The following is a 23810-nucleotide window of genomic DNA, read 5'->3' on the forward strand; positions in this document are numbered from 1 at the left end:
TTTGAAACGGGTGAAATCTCACAATCACTATTTCATAACTGTTCTTTAATAGCTTACAATTTTCTTTCAAATTGCAGCTATGGAGGCTCTCACGGACGCTCAGACTTCGCAAACTTCCCGAGTGGGCGAAAGGATATCTATCTAACATGCTAATTCAGATTGCTCAAGTTTGTTTTCTTATCACACCTATGTATACCTTTTCAAGATCTCACGCCTCACGCATCTACCCCAATAATAATTACTAAAATCTCTGGAGACAGTCTTCAAACCACTGTTGAGCAGACAAGAGAAGGGAGGTGATGGCCTTAACGGGACACAGCTTCCCCTGGCTAAAATGAGGCGCCCTCGTTCACTGCGAGCGGCTCAAGATGTTACTAGAAGCTCCTGCCAGATGTGCGGGGCGAGGGTGCGGGAGCAGGTAAAGCACGGGAAACAACTGGAAGGCCCTGGGGGAGAACTGCGGTGCCAAAACCGCAGGCGGGAAAGAGTGGAAGGTGAGGCAAAATTAGGCAGGTACAGGAAGGAGCCAGTGCAGCGAAGAAAATAAGGGGGGGCGAGAGACAGCTTTAGAGAAACCTGACGAATTCGCGCCTCGGAGGGTTTCCGAGGATCCAGTTCTCTCACCAGAAAGCCGCGTTCAGCCCCAGGCACCACAGGGCGCTCCTGGCTGGCCGCTCCCACACCAGGGCTGCCTGCACCCGGCTCAGCAGAGGCTCGTAAGGCCCCAGCACTTCCACCAGGGCTCGCTGCGCCGCCTCAACCTGCTGGTCACGCTCCCAGGAGCCTGACATACTGCGGCGGCCCCTGAAACTCTGCCCCGAAGCTGGGCCTGGGGCCACGGCCACCCCCTCAGCCTCCGCCATCTCCCCCCGGCATCCACAACATCCGGGGCCACGGCCCGACAGTCACAATAACACCAACTGCGCAGGTGCAAGATTCGGCGGGAAGGCCCCTTCCCTCCACAGCGCGCCTGCGCGTAGGGTCCAACTCCTGTCCACCCAGAGAGAAGAACGCTGCGTCAAAATACGTCCCCGGCGCCCTAATCAGGAGCCGCGCACGCGCAGTCTGCAAGACTGAAACCTAGCGATTAAGGAAGTGCGGTCGGCAGAACTCAGTTCTCATTGGAGCTAAGACGGTTCGTGGGCGGAGCGAGTTGTTTGGCGCCTGCGTCGTCCGGCTAGCGGGCTAGCGAGCCGCGGCTTGGCTGGCGGGAGCTGGTGCAACGCAGGTGCCTGAGGAGCGATGCCGAGGGAGATCATCACCCTACAATTGGGCCAGTGCGGCAATCAGAGTGAGCGAACCTCCGGCCCCTCCACTAGCCAGGTTCCTTAGGTTCTATGGGATCTCGCTGTGGGATCCTGGACTCCATCGGCCCTTCCCAGAATCGTAGTTCTCCGAAAGGCAGGACATGCCTGACCCAGTGTCCAGTTGCCCAACCCCGAGGGGCTGTCCCCTGCCCAGTCGCTGACATACAGCCCTTTCCTCTGACACGGGAGACTCCCGAAGCTTGACTTCCTATCCTTGGACCCAGGCGCTCAGTCCCCGCTCCTAGCTGGAACCTGCCCAGACCTAGATATCCTCTTTCTCCCCCGCCCGCCCCTCCCCCCAGTTGGGTTCGAGTTCTGGAAACAGCTGTGCGCCGAGCATGGTATCAGCCCCGAGGGCATCGTGGAGGAGTTCGCCACCGAGGGCACTGACCGCAAGGACGTCTTTTTCTACCAGGTGCCCCCAGCGACTTGGCCAGGGCCGGTAGTGGCCCAGGGGGCCTGAAGGGAAGGGCAGTGGCTTGGTACTGGGATCCCGCTGGACAGAGGAGCCAGGGCGGCTGGCTTGACGAGGGAGGGCAGGCAGGAGTCAGAGTTGGGAGGACTGGAGGACTGGGTGATCCCGAGCTTATTGGGCCCGATCCTGGACTCCCCTTGACAGGCAGACGATGAGCACTACATCCCCAGGGCGGTGCTGCTGGACCTGGAGCCGCGGGTGATCCATTCCATCCTCAATTCCCCCTATGCCAAGCTCTACAACCCAGAGAACATCTACCTGTCAGAGCATGGAGGAGGAGCTGGCAACAACTGGGCCAGCGGATTCTCCCAGGTCATTTGCTGTTCCCTGGCAGAACAACTCCATTCCCATGTGGGGACAGGCCCTATGACTTCCTAGAGAGAGATGAACCAGATGGAGGATGTGACTGTAGAGAGAGAGAGACATGGCTGAGGGGAGTTCTAAGCCAACTATGTAATATTGTTAAGAGACTGTACTAGCCAGTGCTGTGTGCCAGGCCATACTAAGTGCTTTACATATATTAACTTATTTAAACCTCCCAACAACCCTATAGGTAGGTACTACAGGTCCACAAGCTCTGTGGGTTTCCAGAATAAAAAAAACCCTCTGAAACCAAAAGACAATTTATAACTACTCATTTAGCAGCAAAACCAAATCTCAATGGAAACAAGTTATTTTATAGTTTCTTTGCAACTTATTGTCACTACTCATAACTTTCATTGCAGAAATATTAATGTATTTGATTAGCACCCCTCAGACCCCCACTGGCATTTTACTTGGCATGTATTATACATTCTATATTGCCTTCCTAGATCTGAAATACTTGAATTCCAAAACATAACTGGCCCCAAGAATTTTAGATAAGGAACTGTGGACCTGTATTAGTACCTCCATTATACAGATGAGGAAACTGAGGTATAGAGAGATGAAGTAACCTGCCCAGAGTCACCGACTAGAACTAGAGCTAATATAGGAACCCAGGCAGTCTGGATGTAGAGGGCCTGCTCGTAACCGCTAGGCTGTACTACCTCTCAGTGCAAATAAAAAGCAGGACCACTGTGTTCCAAAAAAGGACTTTTAGGTGCTATAAGGAGAATCGGGGGTGGCTATTCTGAGGTCAGAGTCCTTGTCCCTTAGTCCTGTCCCACTCTGATGCCCCCCATGTCTGTACAGGGAGAGAAGATCCACGAGGACATTTTTGACATCATAGACCGGGAGGCAGATGGCAGCGACAGTCTAGAGGTGAGTGTCTCAGGAATGCTGGTGGGAGCCAACATAGGGAAGGCTCAGTAACACCCTTTAGAAGCCACCTGTTAGGTATGAGACGCTCCCATGTACCCTTTGCATTGGTCAGAAGCCACAGGGCCTTGCTGGAAACAAGGCAGAATCTCCTAAGCTGCATATGTGTGGCAGGGAGGGAAGTGGAGGAGAGGGCCTGGGAAGATAGGAGTCCAAGAAATTATGAGATGGGTCCAGTTTGAAATCCTGCCACTAGATATGTAGACACTGTCGGCCCCTTCCCCATGCAGGGCTTCGTGCTATGTCACTCCATCGCTGGGGGAACAGGCTCTGGCCTGGGCTCCTACCTGTTAGAACGGCTCAACGACAGGTAAGTCTGTGTTTTGAGGGGCTGGGAGGATTTGGTTTCCCAGGTGACTGGGAGGCCCTCCAGATAAACCTTCCTATTTGCTGGAGCAGGAAAGGGCCCTTCTAGTCCTTCCTGTATTGAGGAAAGACAAGGTACAATGACCAAGAACCCAGTCACACTCCCAGTGGTTGGAAATGGAGTCTAGCATCTCAGTCTTAGATTAAAATTCAAGGAGTATGGCTGGTTTGGAGTTAGAACCCTAGGTCCTAAGATGTCCCTCTACCCTTCCCCACTTTGGGGTTACAGACTTCCAAAAGTCAAGTCTCCCTTCTCTGCTGTCCTGTGACCCCACCCCAATTTGCCCACCCTGACAGTCATTGGAAGCCCCAAGTTTACCAGGCCTCCAGTCTGTTGTCCTTGACCATCCTCTTTCAAACGCTGCTAGGTACCCCAAAAAGTTGGTGCAGACATACTCGGTGTTTCCCAATCAGGACGAGATGAGCGATGTGGTGGTCCAGCCCTACAACTCACTGCTTACACTCAAGAGGCTGACTCAGAACGCAGACTGTGTGGTGAGTGCTGGATTCTCCCCTCTCCACTCCCAACGTTCCTATTTTATCATTTTCATGCATTTTTAAAAGTCCATTTGGAACCTTCCTGTGCCCCAGTCATGTTCAAGTCCCTTTTGGATGGGTCTTTCTGGCGCCAAGGAAATTAAGCTTCAGAGCTCAGAATCAGGCAGAGCTCCTGTCCTTTCTGTCCCCCCAGGTGGTGCTGGACAACACAGCCCTGAACCGGATCGCCACAGACCGCCTGCACATCCAGAACCCATCCTTCTCTCAGATCAACCAGCTGGTGAGCCCTCACTCCCAGACTCTTCTGGACTGGAACCCCCACTTGCCGGCGTGCCATCTGGGGAAGGGAGGCCTCCCAGGACAAGGCCCTTGACACAGCACCCCTGTCCCCAGGTGTCCACCATCATGTCGGCCAGCACCACCACCCTGCGCTACCCCGGCTACATGAACAACGACCTCATCGGCCTCATCGCCTCGCTCATTCCCACACCACGGCTCCACTTCCTCATGACTGGCTACACACCCCTCACCACGGACCAGTCGGTAAGAGCAGCCGTCAGGCCCAGCAGGCCCTGACTAGCCTTTGTGTTTTCCCTGCTGCACCCGGAGCTGCCCTGTGCAGCCCCCAGAGGCCCTGCGCTCAGGGACTGGCACAGGCTGGGCGACTTCCTGGCTGACTTGCTCTCCTCTTCCCTCTGCCTGTGGCTCCCTGCAGGGCCCGGGCCGTACGGGCTCTGCTGACGCTCCTGCACAAGGGCATGAGTTTGCTGAGCTCGGGAGGACTGAGATCCCTGATCCCACAGCAGAGGCTCAGTGTGGACCTGAATCTAAGGACACTCCCCAGAGAGGCCAAACTACCCCGAGTCCGATGGGGACGTGTGTGGCCTACTGCTCTCTGTCCATGCGTTTCTGGACTGTGCCCTGAGTGCTGGCCTGCCCTGTGGCCACTGTCCCCTCAGGTGGCCAGCGTGAGGAAGACCACGGTCCTGGATGTCATGAGGAGGCTGCTGCAGCCCAAGAACGTGATGGTGTCCACGGGCCGGGATCGCCAGACCAACCACTGCTACATCGCCATCCTCAACATCATCCAGGGGGAGGTGGACCCCACCCAGGTAGGTGAGGCCCCTTCGTTCTACCCCCAGAGCCCACAGGGGTAGAGGAGAGGCTACCACCACCACTCCTGTGCCCACCCCAGGTCCACAAGAGCCTGCAGAGGATCCGGGAACGGAAGTTGGCCAACTTCATCCCCTGGGGCCCAGCCAGCATCCAGGTGGCCCTGTCCAGGAAGTCGCCCTACCTGCCTTCCGCCCACAGGGTCAGTGGGCTCATGATGGCCAACCACACCAGCATCTCCTCGGTGAGTCTCACAGTTGGCACATAATTATTGTCCCGGTTGTGCCTCACCTCTCTGCACCCCTGCTGCCCCTGCTTCTGGCTTTTTTACTGTGGAGATAGCCCAGCCTTGGTTCCCTGGCTCTCTGGGCCATGTTGTTCCTTGAAGTTCTTTGTGACCCCTGCTTTCCGCACACCCCAAGCTCTTCGAGCGGACCTGTCGCCAGTACGACAAGCTGCGGAAGCGGGAGGCCTTCCTGGAGCAGTTCCGCAAGGAGGACATCTTCAAGGAGAACTTTGATGAGCTGGACACGTCCAGGGAGATTGTGCAGCAGCTCATCGACGAGTATCATGCAGCCACGCGGCCAGACTACATCTCCTGGGGCACCCAGGAGCAGTGAGTCCTCAGGATGGGCACCCTCATCTGCCTTACTGGTTGGCCCAGGCCCCACCTGCCTGACCACCCCCTCAGAGCACAGATCAGGGACCTCGCACCTCTTTCTTATAAACATATAAGTACATGGTCAGGAGACACATGTACTTCTCCTCTTTTGAGACTATTTATGTTTAATAAAGCACTGGCTATAAATCAAGTCACTGGTCTCTTTGAAGCCTTGGAGAACTGGGGGAGGGGGATGCCTGTTCTTTCTCCATCATTCTGACAGGGTCTTCCTCTACTTCCTACACCTTCAACTCTAAGCAAACGGCCTCCCCTAGCTTTTCCTCCTCCCGCCCAGTATTGGAGAACATGGGTGAGGTTGACCCACCTGAGACGTTCCTTTCCAGGGCAAAAAGGCCCACAAATACTGCCTTGCTCTCTATCTGACACTCCACATCCCAGTTCCCTCCCACCCCTCCCTGTATGGTGACCATTCCATTCCCACATCAGAGTGTTCTGTTGGTCATCACAGCAGCAGGCCTGTGGCCACCACCCTCACCACCAAGCCCTGGACAAGCAATAGAGTCAGCCCAAGTGCCTTTAATCTTTCTGCAGGCAGAGCGGTGACAGAAAGCCAGTCCGGGAGAGCCCTGGTCAGGCAGCTGGAGTCTAGGACAATCAAATCGGGACCAAATCCAAAGCCTAGACTGTAAGCAGGGCCAAAATGGGCCCATATCTGGGGCACTATAATTGTGTACTCAGGTGGTCTCCAGTTACTTCAAAGGCCAGAGCCTTCCACTTCTGGTGCAGGATTGCAGGGAAGTAGTCAATACATAGTGGCCTAAATCTTCAGGATCAAAAGGGCAAAGGATTGGGGCTGGCCGGGCTCAGCAAGCAGATGAAGCACCAGCCCAAGAAAGTTCCTGCAACTTTATGGAGGCTGAAGAGTACACAGGAGCTTGGGGTGAACTAAGCCTTTTTTCCTTCTTGCTCCCTGTTAGCCTGGGGACACACTTTTCCTTCCGCGAACCAGTTTATCTTTTATAAAGCTCTGGACGTGAACAAAGTGAGCAACATACAGGCCAGACCTTCATGAAAAGCGGACACAGGACTGATGGGCAGAGAACGCACAGTCACAAGCCAGGTCCTGGGCTGCCTGAGGGGTGGCAGGGAGGCCACAAGCCTGTCACCACCACTGTCAAAGCACAAGCCTGTCACTTTGGGTTGCCAGGGTCTGTAGGTGGCTGACTCGGGAGAGCCAGCCTGGTTGGTGTCAGCCAGCTTTCTCCCTTCATCCACTAGGGAGGAAGATGACTTCAGGGAAAACCTATGGGCACCGGGTCCCTTCTCAGCTCTACCTCTGACTCCTGCACCACTGGGTACCTTGCCTGGCTCCTGTTCCTGCCCCTGAGGACCAGCCTTTCATCACTTGGGGCATCTGCACGAGTGGCTGGTGCTGAGGAGGGGATCGTGGGCTGGCAGATGGGGTGAGGCTGCTATATGTGAATAGCAGCTGGTCCCCCTCCAGGCCACAAGCCATCCCAGGGCCCTCCTCTGCAAGACCTAGTTAAAGAGTGTAGAGCCCAGGGGGAGGGAACACCTAGGTAGTCCGGAGTAAAGTTCTGTGTGGATATTACTACAGTCACCAACCCAGAGGCGTGAATACCATCCCTGGGAGGGAGAACTGGACTTAACAAAGATGCCTCCTTTTTCGGACCGCTGAGTGTCTTAAGCACAGACAAACACCTCAATGCCAGCTTCAGAGCCAGGCCCCTCCCCCAAGGCTATTTCCAGATCACGCATCACCCCACACCAGCGCGGCCCCTCCCTGTTCTTGGCCAGCAGCACACCCCAAAGTATGTCAACCAGAGGGCAGCGAGGAGGCCAGGTGGAAAGGGAGGGAGGCCTCTGGGAATCAGGGCAGCAGGTGGTGCTGGTGGTGAAAAATCCCTGCAGTCTGAGAGCCTGCCAGCCACAGAAGTAACAGTGAGAGGAGGGCTGCTGCAGAAGAGCTGGAGAGAGCAGAGTGCTCAAGCCCGGAACAGGAACCTCTCTTGACTAAACAAATCAGAGAAAATGAGCCATTTAAAGGTAATGTTCCTAGAACACGCCAGTGTGATGTGACCCCAGGGACCCTCACACGTGCATGAGACAGAGATCTAGCAGCAGGAAGCACTTTAAAAATAGAGTGGTAGGGGCTTCCCTGGTGGAGCAGTGGTTGAGAGTCCGCCTGCCGATGCAGGGGACACGGGTTCGTGCCCCTGTCCGGGAAGATCCCACATGCCGCGGAGGAGCTGGGCCCGTGAGCCATGGCCGCTGAGCCTGCGCGTCAGGAGCCTGTGCTCCGCAACGGGAGGGGCCACAGCAGTGAGAGGCCCGCGTACCGCAAAAAAAAAAAAGAGTGGTATAAACCAATCTGAAACTTCAGGATTGTAATTTTGGAAAGTGTGTGGAGATGAAGGCAAGAGGTAACGAGCACAAGGGCACGGAGGCTCAGGGTGAGCACAGCCGCTGCACCGAGTTGGTGAATCGTCTAGCAAGCCTTATCCATGGTCTCCACTGGACACAAGTATTCTAGAAATCCCTGGAAATGGGCACTCTGCAGTAGATCGTCAGAGTGCCCAGACTGTATGTTAAAATCCAACATACAGTCCCCCCTCCAGTAATGCCCCCCCCCCACCACTTGCTCACTTTCCAGTCCCACTTGAGGATCTGAAGCAGGTCAGGGGCTGCCCTAGAAAAGCCACAGGAACATTTAACTTGACATTCTGATTTACTAATCCATCATGTATAAGTTTAAATTAAATTCCCTAGGGCCTGATCACTAAGTGTGAATTGGTAAAACTGAGTTCCTTGCAAAGCTGCAGTCCCCATCAATCAGGGTCTAACACCCCCATGAGACCCCATCTGCATATCTCTGGCATTGCTGTAGTGGTAACCTTGGCCATGGAATCCAGAGGTAGGCAGTTCTTCTAGATAACCCTCAACCCTCAAAGCCAGTGGTACTGAATTATCACCTGGGTGACCAACTCATCCTGGTTTTAGTACTGAATGTCCTGAGTCCCAAGAACCCCCTCAGATTTGGTTTTAAAACTAAAATTCCCATATTCCTGGGAAAATCAAGACAGCTGGTCACCCTAAATTAAAGAACACCATAGAGAATGATTGGAAAATCTCAAAGCAGTACAAGTGAGTGATCAGGGCTGAATTAAGGCCAAGTAGACATCAGTTCATTTGTTCACTAATTAAGCAAGCATTTATTAAAAATAGAGACCAAGTTGCCCATTAAGCTTCACAATGGACCCTCCCTAAGGGGGTTTCCAATTTTATTGGGAGTGGGTAATATAACATGTAATGTAATTTATATTATGTATTTATAAAATATTAATAATATTTTTGTATGTGATCATATATTGTTTTTCTTAATTAAATGTCTCAAACTATGTTGTCCAATTTTAAGTGCTATATGTAAAATATAATACAAAATAATTTTGGCATCATTATTGAGCATTTAATATACACTAAGCACTGTTCTAAGCACTTTACATATATGAACTCATTTAATTTTGACAACAACCATATAGATAGGTACTGTTTTAGCCCAATTTTTACAAACAAGGAAACTGAAGCTCAGAGGAAAGTGAAGCTCAGGGTCACATGGCTAGTAAGTAGTCTCCCCCCACCTGGAAAGAAAAGACTTAGGGGGAGATGTGGTAACTGCCAAATATATGATGGGCTGTCAGCAGCAAGAGAGAGGGGACTCGGGCTTCCCTGGTGGCGCAGTGGTTGAGAATCCGCCTGCCGATGCAGGGGACACGGGTTCGTGCCCCGGTCTGGGAAGATCCCACATGCCGCGGAGCGGCTGGGCCCGTGAGCCATGGCCGCTGAGCCTGCGCGTCCGGAGCCTGTGCTCCGCAACGGGAGAGGCCACAACAGTGAGGCCCGCATACCACAAAAAAAAAAAAAAAAAAAAAAGAGAGAGAGGGGACTCATTTTGTGACACTCCAGGGAGCAGAATGAGGGCCCGTGGAGGGAACTATGGGGGGGCAGGGTCCAGCTCTGCAGCAGGAAGAACTTCCCCATGATCAATATTGTCTACCAGGTGCAATGAGTGGCCACATGGACCGTGAGTCCCCCTCCACTGAACTCGGTCAAGCAGATTCTGCATGACGACTTGCCTGGAGTGGACGGATCCCAGGAGATGGACGAGCTGACCTTTTTTTTTTTTCACAGCATGCGGGATCTTTGTTCCCTGACCAGGGATCGAACCCGTGCTCCCTGCAGCGGAAGCGCAGAGTCCTAACCGCTGGATCAGCAGGGAATTCCCGGATGAGGTGACCTTTAATGTGCCTTCCAGCCTTCAGGACTGTTAGGAATTTCTTGAAAACCACTTTCTTTTATAGTTAAGCTTATTCATTTTCAAAACAAATATATTAAGGGCATACCACGTGCCTGAACTTTTCTGGGAATTGGAGATACCTAAATGAATAAACTAAGGTGCTGAATCTCAAAAAATTCATAGCCCAAGACATCTACACAGAAAGTGACAGTCAAGGTGGTAAGCAAATATCAGAAGGATCACAACAGTGTGTGCTCAATAAATATTTGTTTAGGATTTCCCTGGTGGCACAGTGGTTAAGAATCCGCCTGCCAATGCAGGGGACACGGGTTCGAGCCCGGGTCCAGGAAGATCTCACATGCCGTGGAGCAACTAAGCCCACGAGACCGCAACTGAGCCACAACTGAGACTGTGCCACAACTGAGACTGTGCTCTAGAGCCCATGAGCCACAGCTACTGAAGCCCGCGTGCCTAGAGCCCATGCTCCACAACAAGAGAAGCCACTGCAATGAGAAGCCCACGCACCACAACGAAGAGTAGCCCCCGCTCGCCGCAACTAGAGGAAGCCCACGCGCAGCAGTGAAGACCCAACGCAGCCAAAAATAAATAAATAATTTTTTTAAAAAAGAGCTAAAATATATATATATAATTTGTTGAATACTTGCAAGAATGAAAGGCTGTGAGAGGCCAGTGTGGGAGTCACAGAGAGGAACCATCATTTGACAGGGTCTTGAATTCTGAGGGAAAGCTTTCCAAGTGGAGATGTATGAGAGAGTAGGAGGGCTGGCATGTGCAAAGGCCCAGGCTGGGCGGGGGAGTGCGAGTTGCAGCTCACCTCTCTTCTGAAGCTCAACCACTCCCTTCCCATCAGTGGCTGTGAAGGGAAGCTCACACCAGGGAAATGAGGCCACCAGGGCTCACCTGGGGCTGAGGGGAGACCAAAGGCAGAGAAAGGGGGTTGTGGCCCAACCCAGGTATGATAGTAGGCTTCACAGAGAGAAACCAGCAGGGCCTTGTATGCCAGGGAGCAGTTAGCGCACTGGCACCCAGAGGGAAGAGCATGGCAGGCACAGAGAAGAGCACCTGAGAGAGGAGGGAGGCCCCAAAGCAGGACAGGGCTCTGGAAGCTGCGGAGGCTCAGAGGTGCATTTGGGGGAGCAACAGGAGACCAGGGCAGGGAGATATTCCAAGACCAGACAGGTCATGTAGGGCCTTTTATGCCATGTAGAGTTTGGACTTTATTCTCGGAGCAAAGGGGAACCCCTGAAGGCCACCTGGGAAGCTCGAGTCACCAGCCTGCCCTTTCTGTACTTTTCCCCCCAAATGATCCCCACACCCCCTCCTGCTTTCTTTCTTTTTTTTTTTTCTACTCTTCCATTATGGTTTATTACAGGATATTGAATATAGTTCCCTGTCTTATGCAGTAGGACCTTGTTGTTTATGTCTATTTTATATATCGTAGTTTGTATCTGCTAATCCCGAACTCTGAATTTATTCCTCCCCCACCCCCTGTCCTCTTGGGTAAAAAACCATACGCTTGTTTTCTATGTCTGGGAGTCTGTTTCTATTTCATAAATAAGTTCATTTGTGTCATATTTTATTTTATTTTATTTTATTTTATTTTATTTATTTATTTTGCAGTATGCAGGCCTCTCACTGTTGTGGCCTCTGGAGGTGCAGGCCCAGCCCAGTGGCCATGGCTCACAGCAGCCCAGCCGCTCCGCGGTATGTGGGATCTTCCCAGACAAGGGCCCGAACCCATGTCCCCTGCATCGGCAGGCGGATTCTCAACCACTGCGCCACCAGGGAAGCCCTGTGTCATATTTTAGATTCCACATATAAGTGATATCATATGGTCTTTGTCTTTTTCTGACTTATTTCACTTAGTATGATAATCTCTAGGTCCATCCATGTTGCTGCAAGTCATATTATTTCATTCTTTTTTATGGCTGAGTAGTATTCCATTGTGTATATATACCATATCTTCTTTATTCATTCATCTATCGATGGACAGTTAGGTTGCTTCCATGTCTTGGCTATTGTAAATAGTGCTGCTATGAACACTGGGGTGCGTGTATTTTTTTGAATTAGAGTTTCCCCCAGATATATGCCCAGGAGTGGTATTGCTGGGTCATATGGCAACTCTATTTTTAGTTTTGTTTGTTTGCTTGTTTGTTTTTGTGGTATGCGGGCCTCTCACTGTTGTGGCCTCTCCCGTTGTGGAGCACAGGCTCCGGACGCGCAGGCTCAGCGGCCATGGCTCACGGGCCTAGCCGCTCCGCGGCATGTGGGATCTTCCTGGACCAGGGCACGAACCCGTGTCCCCTGCATCGGCAGGTGGATTCTCAACCACTGTGCCACCAGGGAAGCCCTATTTTTAGTTTTTTAAGGAACCTCCATACTGTTTTCCATAGTGGCTGCACCAATTTACATTCCCACCAACAGTGTAGGAGGGTTCGTTTTTTCTCCACACCCTCCCCAGAATTTGTTATTTACAGACTTTTTTTAAAAAGTTTATTTATTTATTTATTTGGCTGCATTGGGTCTTAGTTGCTGCACGTGGGCTTTTCTCTAGTTGCAGCGAGCAGGGGCTACTCCTCGTTGCAGTGAGCGGGCTTCTCATTGTGGTGGCCTCTCTTGTTGTGGAGCACAGGCTCTAGGCACGCGGGCTTCAGTAGTTGTGGCACGCAGGCTCAGTAGTTGTGGCTCGAGGCCTCTAGAGCACAGGCACAGTAGTTGTGGCACACGGGCTTCGTTGCTCTGCAGCATGTGGGATCTTCCCAGACCAGGGCTCAAACCCATGTCCCCTGCATTGGCAGGCGGATTCTTAACCACTGCACCATCAGGGAAGCCCCATTGTAGACTTTTTAATGATAGCCATTCTGACCAGTGTGAGGTGGTACTTCACTGTAGTTTTGATTTACATTTCTCTAATAATTAGAGATGTTGAGCATCTTTTCATGTGCCTGTTGGCTATCTGGATGTCTTCTTTGGAGAAATGTCTATTTAGGTCTTCTGCCCACTTTTTGATTGGGTTGTTTGTTTTTTTGGTGTTATTGAGCTATATGAACGGTTTGTATATTTTGGAAATTAAGCCCTTGTCGGTCACATCATTTGCAAATATTTTCTCCCAGTCCTGTAGGTTGTCTTTTGGTTTTGTTTATGGTTTCCTTTGCTGTGCAAAGTTTGATTAGGTCCCATTTGTTTATTTTTGCTTTTATTTCTATTGCCTTGCTCATCCCCTGCTTTCTATTCCCTCCTGTTCCCTACCTTTTTCTGCAACCAATATTTGGCACATCTGATGTCGAAACTCTTGTCTATGCCCTGCCACTCCTTTCTGAAGGTGGATTCTTAGATGCTGTTGCCAGCACGCTGACGGCCTGCTCTTTATCGTTTTTTTTTCTGAGGAGCCATGGCCTGCCCTGCCCTAAGCTGCCCCAGACCAGTTCTGCTCAGCAGCATGCCCTGCTTCCTTCCCTCCCCCAAAGCCCTCAAATCATTCCTGACAGGCTCAGCCGGGCCTCCTCCCCCGAGCTCAACCACAACATTCCCCTTTCTGTCTGCAGTCCACCAGATGCATAATTTCACTATATTTTGTTAGTGTTATAATTATATTTTTGTCATGTAATTTCCTTTTCTAAACTCTCAAACACAACCTCATGTAGTCCATAAAATGCTTTGGCATTCTTGCAATAATTAAGTTCCAACAAATACAGTTGTTTTTGAAATGTACCCCCTTCCTTAGCAGTTAACTCTATAATTAAGACAGTTTCTTCAGTTCATTTTTTAAAGTAATCAGGATGTGGACATGAAACATGGACATTCTCTTTTTTCATTAAAAATGAAAATATAAAGGGAAAGGCAGGGTACAAAACTCTAGCTACAGACTGATTTTTTTTTTTTTTTTTTAGTGTGAAATGATAGATTCACAGGAAAGTGCAAAGAAATATACGGGAGGTCTTTGACACCCTTCACCCAGCCTCCCCCGATGTTAGCATCTTGCATAACTATAGTACAATAGCAAAACTAGCAAACTGACATTGGCACAATCCACAGAGCATAAGCAGACTTCACCTGTTACATATAGTTCGCTCATTTGTGTGTGCAGCCCTATGCAATTTTATCACATGTGTACTCTCATGTAACCTCCACAATAAACATGATACTTCATTGTGACAACATCCCACGACTCTTTCATGCCACCCTTTTATATCCACACTCACCCTCCCCTCAGCCTGATTTAAATATGAAAAAATTTTAAATGGAGCACAGAAAAATTGCTGAGAGAAAATACAGCAAAACGATTGTCAACAGATGTCTGGATTGTGGGATAATGCTTGATTTATTATTTAATTTACTTTTTATTTTTACAATTTCCAGTCTTTTCCATTTTTCTTCAGTGAGAATCCATTACTTTTATGAGGATAATATCTGAAGAAATTTATAACATATACCATAGTATTTATAATAGTGTGATCCAACAATTTTCAAATTGGAAAAACTTCTGGTAGATTTTAACTTGTTTTGAAGTTTATTTTACCAACAGATCAAAATAAGCCCTTCCTTTCCAGGTGTAAAATTTTTTCCATCTCCCACAGAGCAATTTACAAAGTAAAACATCTAAGCTTTGTTCATAATTCTATCTTAGCCCGCCTTTATAAAGTTAAACTTGAACACAGTAAAAGGACATTGTTTCAGTTATTTATTGATTGCTTAAAAATTCATCGCAAAACATAGAGGCAAAAAATATTGATTTATTGTTTCTCTTGATTCTGTTAGTTGATTGCAAAGTTCTTTTTCTGGCTCACTTGGGCTACTACAGATGGTTGGAACAGCTGGAAATTTATTCCAAGTTGGCCTCATTCACAAGTCTGGCAGTTGGTGCTGGGCAGGGAGTCTCAGTTCTTCTTGTGACCTCCCAACCTCCAGTAGACTAGACACTGGTCCAGGACAGTGTTCCAAGAGGGCAAGCCCCAGTGCACAAGCGCTTACCCTCCCGTGCTTGTATGATTCATGAGTCTCTTGGTCAAGCCCAAAGTTGATTAGGGAGGGAGCTACACAAAGGCAGGAATACTGGGAGTCAGGTTCATTAGGGGCCACCAAATGCAACAATCTACCACAGATATGAAGGCTTGCCCCTTTATAAGAATGTAAATATGGGCAAAGTAAAATATTGCTTTGGGTCCAGGGGTGAGGTTGAAGAAGGCAATTATAAGGCAATTTCTAATCGTCATATAACCATGATTCAATCAAGGTAATAGAAAAGGCCAATTTCCCCATGGCTAACTTAAGAACTAGTGCCTTATTAAGTGAGTTGAATAATACAGTTACATAATCAACTAGATGTTACATTCCTATATCTACTTCCATAGTAGAAAGTAATATAGATAAGAAATTCTCTTTTCTTAATATTCTCCAAACATAATTTAGCTTTTTTATTTTGGCCACACCGAGGCACGTGGGATCTTAGTTCCCAAACCAGGGATCGGTCATCCGAGCCCATGCAGTAGAAGCGTGGAGTCTTAACCACCGAACAGCCAGGGAAGTCTCCATAATTTAACTCTTTATTTTAAAAAAGATTTGTTGGAATACCCTGGCAGTCCAGTGGTTAGGACTCTGTGCTCTCACTGCCGAGGACCCGGGTTCAATCCCTGGTAGGGGATCCAAAATCCTACAAGCCTTGCAGAGCGGCCAAAAAAATAAAAATAAATTTAAAAAACAGATTTATTGTTTAAAAACAAGTATTTGTGAAAACTCTAATTCCTAAGAGTTATACATTAAATCAAACTTTGCCACAGAACTAATTTCTACAAATACAGGAAATATAAAAATGGATATGTTGGGACTTCCCTGGTGGCGCAGTGGTTAAGAATCTGCCTGCCAGTTCAGGGGACACGGGTTCAAGCCCTGGTCCGGGAAGATCCCCCATGCCGCGGAGCAACTAAGCCCGTGTGCCACAACTACGGAGCCTGTGCTCTAGAGCCCAAGAGCCACAACTACTGAGCTCGTGTGCCACAACTACTGAAGCCCACGTGTCTAAAGCCCATGCTCTGCAACAAGAGAAGCTACCCAATGAGAAGCCCGTGAACCGCAATGAAGAGTAGCCCCCGCTCGCGGCAACGCAGCAACGAAGACCCAAGGCAGCCAAAAAAAGTAAATAAATAAATTTTTTTTAAGTGGATATATGTTGGAACTTCCTTGGTGGCTCAATGGTTAAGAATCCGCCTGCCAATGCAGGGGACATCGGTTCGAGCCCTGGTTGGGGAAATAGGATCCCACATGCTGTGCAGTGCAGCAAAAAAAAAAAAAAAGAAGAAAAGAAATGTCCCTCAAGTGAATGTAAATATGAGGCAGAAAGAAAACTAAAGAAAGGCACTCCAGGGCTTCCCTGGTGGCGCAGTGGTTGAGAATCCGTCTGCCGATGTAGGGGACACGGGTTCGTGCCCCGGTCCGGGAAGATCCCACATGCCGCGGAGCGGCTGGGCCTGTGAGCCATGGCCACTGAGCCTGCGCGTCCGGAGCCTGTGCTCCGAAACGGGAGAGGCCACAACAGTGAGAGGCCCGCGTACCACAAAAAAAAAAAAAAAAAAAAAAAAAAGAAAGGCACTCTGGATAGCCAAGTTCAAGGGGGTGGGCTTAGTTGCCCCGCAGCATGTGGGATCTTAGTTCCCCAACCAGGGATCAAACCCACATCCCCTATATTGGAAGGCAAATTCTTAACCACTGGGCCAGCAGGGAAGTCCCTGTACTGTCAAGTGTTGACCCATAGTCTACTTACCCTTACTTTAAACCAAAGTCTGATCTGTTTAGGGCTTTCCTGGTGACGCAGTGGTTAAGAGTCCGCCTGCCAATGCAGGGGACACAGGTTCGAACCCTGCTCCGGGAAGATCCTACATGCCTTGGAGCAACTAAGTCCATGCGCCACGACTACTGAGCCTGCACTCTAGAGCCCATGAGCCACAACTGCTGAGCCTGTGTGCTTCAACTACTGAAGCCCACACGCCTAGAGCCCGGGCTCCGCAACAAGAGAAGTCATCGCAATGAGAAGCCCGGGCACCACAACGAAGAATAGTCCCCGCTCGCTGCAACTAGACAAAGCCCATGCACAGCAACAAAGACCCAATGCAGCCATAAATAAATTTTAAAATGTTTTAAATACTTAAAAAAAAAAAGGCTGACCTGTTTAGATGCATGAATTCCTAGACCAACACAAATTTGAAAGGAGAGAGCTACTAGGAACTGTCAAGTAAAAAGCAGTCAGGACCAGCACAATCATCCTGATAAGGAAAGATGAAACAGAAACATTACCAAAAGCCATAAGGAAGGGCCATTTGGCTTAGGGGAGAACCTAAGAGTCTTTGGGCAGCACAGCCAAACTCAAAGCCTAGCATTCATGCAGTGCCTCGAGTCAATGAGAAAAGATTGAATTTCATTCAGTATATTCCATCTAAGAAAAAAGAGAAGAGTACATTTTACATATACTCCCATCAAAAAAAATTTTTTTTTAATGTTTTAAGTTCTGGAACCTAAAGAGATAAGCCTGGTTATCTGGAAAACCCACTTATCTACATGGAAAATCTTTTTTTTTTTTTTTTCCTGCTAAACAGTGAGGGACTACTGATTTTCCACTGAAAGAGGTAGTATCTTTCCTCTGGGATACCAGCCCCCTGTTCACTGATCTCCTAGCAATTACTCCACAACATTTCAATTAATGATTCACTTCTCTGTCTCCCCCACTGGCCTATGCATTTCTTGTGGGCTGGGAGAGGGTCTTTTATCTCTGTAGCCCTGATATCTACCGCAGGCCTAGCACATTGTAACGGTTCAACAAACATCTGTTAAATAAGTGAAAGAACAGGGTCAAGGCCATAGCTTCTACTGTCTTTCCTTTAACAAGGAGACATAAAAGACTTGCCAAACAATCACATAATAGTGTACCCCAGGATAAATTCATGTGTTCACCACATTGGCCTTCAGATCAAGAACACTGTGACTTTAATCCCAGACCATTTTCAAAAAGGAGGGAAAAGGGGGCAAGAGACATCATTTCTGCAACTTACAGAGACAAATATTTTCAATTCCTTTTATGCATGATGTAAGAAAAGATATCCCCAGATTCTTACACTGAATAGCTTTATGGTATCAGGAACCAAGTGGCTTGTTGTAGCTGAATTTCTGATATTTGATCCTTTGGAAATCTTCCCAATGGATACATTATACAATGTGCCATTAGGGCCTGAATGGAAACAAACTAGTGACTAGGAGTATTTTACTTCCTACAAGATCAAATAATAGTCATGAATCATGAACTAGATTCGTATTCGGCTGCAGCAAAACAGAAAATCAGTGGAAGGTATGGCAGTTCCAAGGCCCTCCCTGCAAAGTCAGTTGGGAAAGAGGGCGTCAGAACTGGCACAGTGGGAGGGTCACCCACAGGGTAAAACAAAGTTGCCAACTGGATATATTCCTTTGAAACAACTTTGCAGTGGCTTGCCTTTCTCAAGGAGCACAGCCGCAGCCAAGAGATGACAGAGAGGAGGAGGTGAGGAGTGAGTGAGCCTCACTGACATTCAACTACAGCTGCTTGGGCCACTGTGAAAAACACTGGGGGGCTTCCCTGGTGGCGCAGTGGTTGAGAGTCCGCCTGCCGATGCAGGGGACATGGGTTCGTGCCCCGGTGCGGGAGGATCCCACATGCCGCGGAGCGGCTGGGCCCGTGAGCCGTGGCCGCTGAGCCTGCGCGTCCGGAGCCTGTGCTCCGCAACGGGAGAGGCCACAACAGTGAGAGGCCCGTGCGTATACCACACACATACACACAAAAACCCCACTGGGCCAAAGAGCCCCAAACCTTGCCCAGAGACTTGAAAATGATCCAAGGAAAATGAAAATTTTCCTTTCCTCAACCTACAGTCCTCCGTGAGAGGCCCTACTCCCACCATGTCCCATTCTTCCTTAGGATTCCAGAACCTAGAGAGAACTGCTCCCCAAAACTTTTCTCTTGCCCACTTAGATTCCAGTTCTGGAAATGGTACTATTCTGAGTAACCTGTCAGTGGGGAGGACCCCAAGGGCAGAAAGGAGTCACACAGGGCACTGGTCACAGAGGTGGTGTGAAAAAACACCAAGTCACCTGAGGTTCATGAAAAGGATCAAGTAGCGATGAGCATACTAGGGTTTATGTCAAGGAGCTAACGAGGGCCAGACTACTACCTCTGCTTCTAGGACATAACTATAGACGGTACAGCTTAAGAGGGTCCCCCACCCAAAGCCCAGGGACAACCTTAACTGAAATCTAGTGTGGCCCCTGGAAATCCCTGTGACCTCACTCTCTCGTGGATTGTAAATGGACTCCTGAGAGAACTGTGATACTCTGCTCTGGTGTCCAGTTGTGTTCAGGGATCTCCCCATAGTGACTCTTCTCTTCTAACCAGCTATGTTCCCTTGGCTTCACACTATTTATTTCTCTGTATACACTGCAGTTGTCCCTTGCTCATTCAGTAAGTTTCTGACCACTGCCTCTAACCCACATGTGAGTGCATGCCTTCAGGTAAGTTCTGTTATCAGGAGATGCAGCAGCTGTTAATCCGTAGGCCCTGAGCCACTAAACGGATTCTCCTATCCCGCCATGCTCCATTCACTTATATCCTTGCCATGTGAACAGCAAGGCCCCCTATAAATGCAAGCGTTCCCTCTGCTCCCCTACACCAATTCTTAAACTTTGCTGGTGCATGGATCATTCTGAGAATCTGTTATGAACCTTTCCCCAGAAAAAAGTAAACATATGAATTTGAAAATAATGTTAAGGGGTTCTTGACTCCTAAAGCCCAGCCTTTGGACTCCAACCCAATGCTAACAATTCCCGATGGCAAGAAATGATGACCCTTCTAAAGAGACAGGCAGTCAGAAGAGTGAGAGCTCTGGGGAATTCCCTGGCAGTCCAGTGGTTAGGACTCAGCGCTCTCACTGCTGGGCCTGGGTTCAATCCCTGGTCAGGGAACTAAGATCCCACAAGCCACGCAGCACGGCAAAAAAAAAAAAAAAAAAAAATTAAAAAAGAGCAACAGCTTAACCTACTTGCTCTCCATATGCATAAAAGCCTGCAGAGGATTTGGGGACAAACGTTTGTCAATTTCATCCTTGAGGTCCAGCTAGGTGCTGTGCTCAGCCGTCCACCGAGCTCAGGCAGCAGGCTAGGCTCATAACGACCAACTGAGGCAGCATCTCCTTGTTGAGGCTGGCAGATACAGGCCCCTGCCCTTGCCCGCACCAACATACTCCCACCTATGGGGCTAGCCCAGACCTTACACACCTTTCCCCTATGGCCATCCAGGCAAGCCAGGTGACTCTGGTGCTACCTTGTCACCTTGAAATAGTGGATGAAAAGGACTTCCTCCAGGTCTGCCAGGCCACACCTTTTCTATATTTCCTTCATCTACCTTCCTCTCTCTCTCTCTCTCACACACACACACACACATGCACACACACACACACATACACACACACACACATTCCAGCTGTCACTCAGGAGAACAGCCAGTGTCAGCATCTTGAGGCCTCCTTGGAGCACTTCTCCCAGAGCACATCTTCAGGGACGACTCTGCAGAGCTCAGTCTTGACTGCCAGCCAGAAACTATCCAGGTTACATTTCCTGGGTCACTGTGATCTCCTCAAAGGCCACAGCCATCACTGAGCTGGTAGTCTCATGCTGACATCCTACTCCAACCCTCTCTGCCTCAAAACAAAACAAAACAGCCTTGATCTTGGCACAAAACTAAGTGGTCATCACACACACAGAGGGTTGCCACCAACCTTCCCCAACCAATGTCCAAAATGATTACATATCTTTTTTTAAAAAAAAATAGTCAATAATGTATTGCATGGCATTCATAACATTTTTTTGGTTATAAATTTATTTATTTATTTTTGGCTGCGTCGGGTCTTCATTGCTGCACGCAGGCTTTCTCTAGTTGTGGCGAGCAGAGGCTACTCCTCGTTGCTGTGCACGAGCTTCTCATTGCGGTGGCTTCTCTTGTTGAGAAGCATGGGCTCTAGGTGCATGGGCTTCAGTAGCTGTGGCACACGGGCTCAGTAGTTGTGACTCATGGGCTCTAGAGCACAGGCTCAGTAGTTGTGGCACACAGGCTTAGGTGCTCTGCAGAATGTGGCATCTTCCCAGACCAGGGCTCGAACCCGTGTCCTCTCCATTGGCAGGCAGATTCTTAACCACTGTGCCACTAGGGAAGTCCCTGATTACATATTTCTAACAAAGACTGACCATAAACATAATCTAGAGTCTGTGCACCCCAGGGATGGGGAGAGATTTCCCTGCCCTTCCATAGACTAGGGACTTCTCCCACTCTAGCCTTTCCCAATCATTGGAAAGCTTCCTCCTCCCCACATATACCATCTTTCCTACTGGTATAGCATTTCATCCTTGAGGTCCAGCCAGGAGAAACAAAACTTTAAGGTGCCAAAAAAACCTCTCAGGATGGACCTCAGAGTCAATTCTTGATGCTGTGGACCATCACATGAATTAGAAATCCATGTGAATAACGTGTCACCAGAGTTTTATTCCAAGATCCAGTCCAATTCTGGCCTCTCCCGACATGCTGTCAAGCAGTGCAATGTACTTAAAATGTTATCATAACCTATGTCTCAGAACGTTGTTACTAACTAGATTTGTGATCTTGGGCAGGGCGCTTCCTGTCCCTGGGCCTCTGTTTCATCATTCATTCACTCAACAAACATTTATTGAGAATCTAGTAAGCTCCAGGCACTGTGCTAAGTGCTAATGACAACAAAGATGATAAAGATATAGACTGGGGCTTCCCTGGTGGCGCAGTGGTTGAGAGTCTGCCTGCCGATGCAGGGGACACGGGTTCGTGCTCCGGTCCGGGAAGATCCCACATGCCGCAGAGTGGCTGGGCCCGTGGGCCGTGGCCGCTGAGCCTGCGCGTCCGGAGCCTGTGCTCCGCAACGGGAGAGGCCACAACAGTGAGAGGCCCGCGTACCACAAAAAAACAAAAACAAAAACAACAACAACAACAAAAAAAGATATAGACTGGCTGAAGAATTTCCCACTCTATTGTTTATGTATTAATGTAAATAACTCATCACATGGCTGCATGAGTTATTTACATTAACACATAATTAGGGCAATAACACACTAGGGCAATAATGGAGGCCAGACAAGGTACTAGAGGAAAACTGGGAGGGGAGCACCTGTGTCTGACTGGGGCAGAGGGGTCTGTAAAAATAAGGGGGGTGGGGCTTCCCTGGTGGCGCAGTGGTTGAGAGTCTGCCTGCTGATGCAGGGGACACGGGTTCGTGCCCCGGTCCGGGAAGATCCCACATGCCACAGAGCGGCTGGGCCCGTGGGCCATGGCCGCTGAGTCTGAGCGTCCAGAGCCTGTGCTCCGCAACGGGAGAGGCCATAACAGTGAGAGGCCCGCGTAACGCAAAAAAATAATAATAATAATTAAAAAAATAATAATAATAAGGGGGTTGGACTTCCAGATGAAAGAGTCTGTTATTCTAAGATCATGCTGCATTCCAAAAGGGCCTAGCTGCCATTTGGATATTTCACTTCAGGGAAATGTGTGCAAACCACCCTCCACTAGTGCAGATAAGGCATTTACCGTTGGCAGTTTACCATTTGGCACCAATACCTCTTTCAAATTGAATAGAAGCCAGATTCTCATTATCAGACCTTTGCATTATCCAATTCTAATGATTACCTACGAGTGTAAATGACACTTGGTGAAATCAAGTCTCTTCCAACTCAAAGGTCAGAAAACACATTATGTATACTTGTGCCATACATATACTTAACCAGCTGATGAAACAAACACATCATTTAGGAGGGGGAAAAAAACCAAACCCAGACACACATAAAATGAATCTATCATAAGGTTTTCTTTCAAACAAAAACCAGAAATAAAACCTATTGATCTGTGATTGCTGGGAACTCATTCACCCTGAGATGCTACTGAACTAAAGTCTGCTAATTGTGGCTTACAATTAACTCACAAGCACTAGTTAATACAATTTAAATTCTCAAATACTGAGAGGAACAGAGTTGGAATGCCTAAAAGGTCAGTATCAATCCTTCCAAGTTATTTTCTTTTTCTGCTTACCTGTTTTTTCTAAATTTACTACAATAAATATTTTTTAAAATTAATTAATTAATTTCTGGCTGCGTTGGGTCTTTGTTGCTGTGCACAGGCTTTCTCTAGTTGCAGCAGGTGGGGGCTACTCTTCGTTGTGGCCCGTGGGCTTCTCATTGCGGTGGCTTCTCTTGTTGCAGAGCACAGGCTCTAGGGCATGCGGGTTTCACTAATTGTGGTGCACGGGCTTCAGTAGTTGTGGTGCACGGGCTTAGTTGCTCCGTGACATGTGGGATCTTCCCAGATCAGGGCTCAAACCTGTGTGCCCTGCACTGGCAGGCGGATTCTCAACCACTGAGCCACCAGGGAAGCCCAATAAATATGTTTTGATGTTGTAATATTTAAACCTGGTAAGGTCATTATTTTACATAGAATAAAGTGTGTCCTCTCCCATTAAAATATTTATTAGTTTTTCCTGTCTTCCCAAGGTGTGTGTGGAATGTGATACTGCCACATGCAAAATGACTGGTAAGTCAGTTATACCTACAATTCAGTGCTTAGATTTTGTTCTATCTTGAAGTAGGAATACAGGTAAAATACAAGGCTTCCCCATCCCATTTTCAATTCTTCATCAGTTATATATATATATTTTGATAAAAGTATATCTATGTATATTTGATATATATTTATCAAAAATATATATTTATCAA

General features: G+C 48.8%; 2 protein-coding genes across 6 annotated transcripts in view; one reads left to right on the top strand and one right to left on the bottom strand.

Moving 5' to 3' along the window:
* RETREG3 (reticulophagy regulator family member 3) overlaps positions 1-23810 on the bottom strand; it is a 56745-nt gene that overhangs the window by 20757 nt on the left and 12178 nt on the right. Inside the window, exon 1 of one of the 5 annotated variants that reach the window (XM_059048269.2) lies at positions 625-1045. The exons of 1 other annotated variant lie outside the window; for it this stretch is intronic. In XM_059048269.2, the coding sequence (XP_058904252.1) occupies positions 625-863 (239 nt within the window). In that variant the 5' untranslated portion in view covers positions 864-1045. Of the gene's footprint in view, positions 1-624; positions 1046-23810 lie in introns of those variants that run through there. 3 more of the 5 variants (XM_067021005.1, XM_059048270.2, XM_067021007.1) reach the window with 3 other exon arrangements.
* TUBG1 (tubulin gamma 1) lies at positions 1070-5870 on the top strand. Its single transcript, XM_059048272.2, has 11 exons — positions 1070-1291; positions 1610-1722; positions 1927-2094; positions 2956-3024; positions 3312-3391; positions 3816-3942; positions 4139-4225; positions 4339-4488; positions 4905-5057; positions 5141-5302; positions 5481-5870. Exons 1-11 carry the CDS (start codon positions 1243-1245, stop codon positions 5676-5678), a joined length of 1356 nt encoding a protein of 451 aa, XP_058904255.1. The 5' UTR covers positions 1070-1242; the 3' UTR covers positions 5679-5870.

This window comes from Kogia breviceps, chromosome 19, assembly GCF_026419965.1.
Source record: "Kogia breviceps isolate mKogBre1 chromosome 19, mKogBre1 haplotype 1, whole genome shotgun sequence".
Lineage (NCBI taxonomy): Eukaryota > Metazoa > Chordata > Mammalia > Artiodactyla > Physeteridae > Kogia > Kogia breviceps.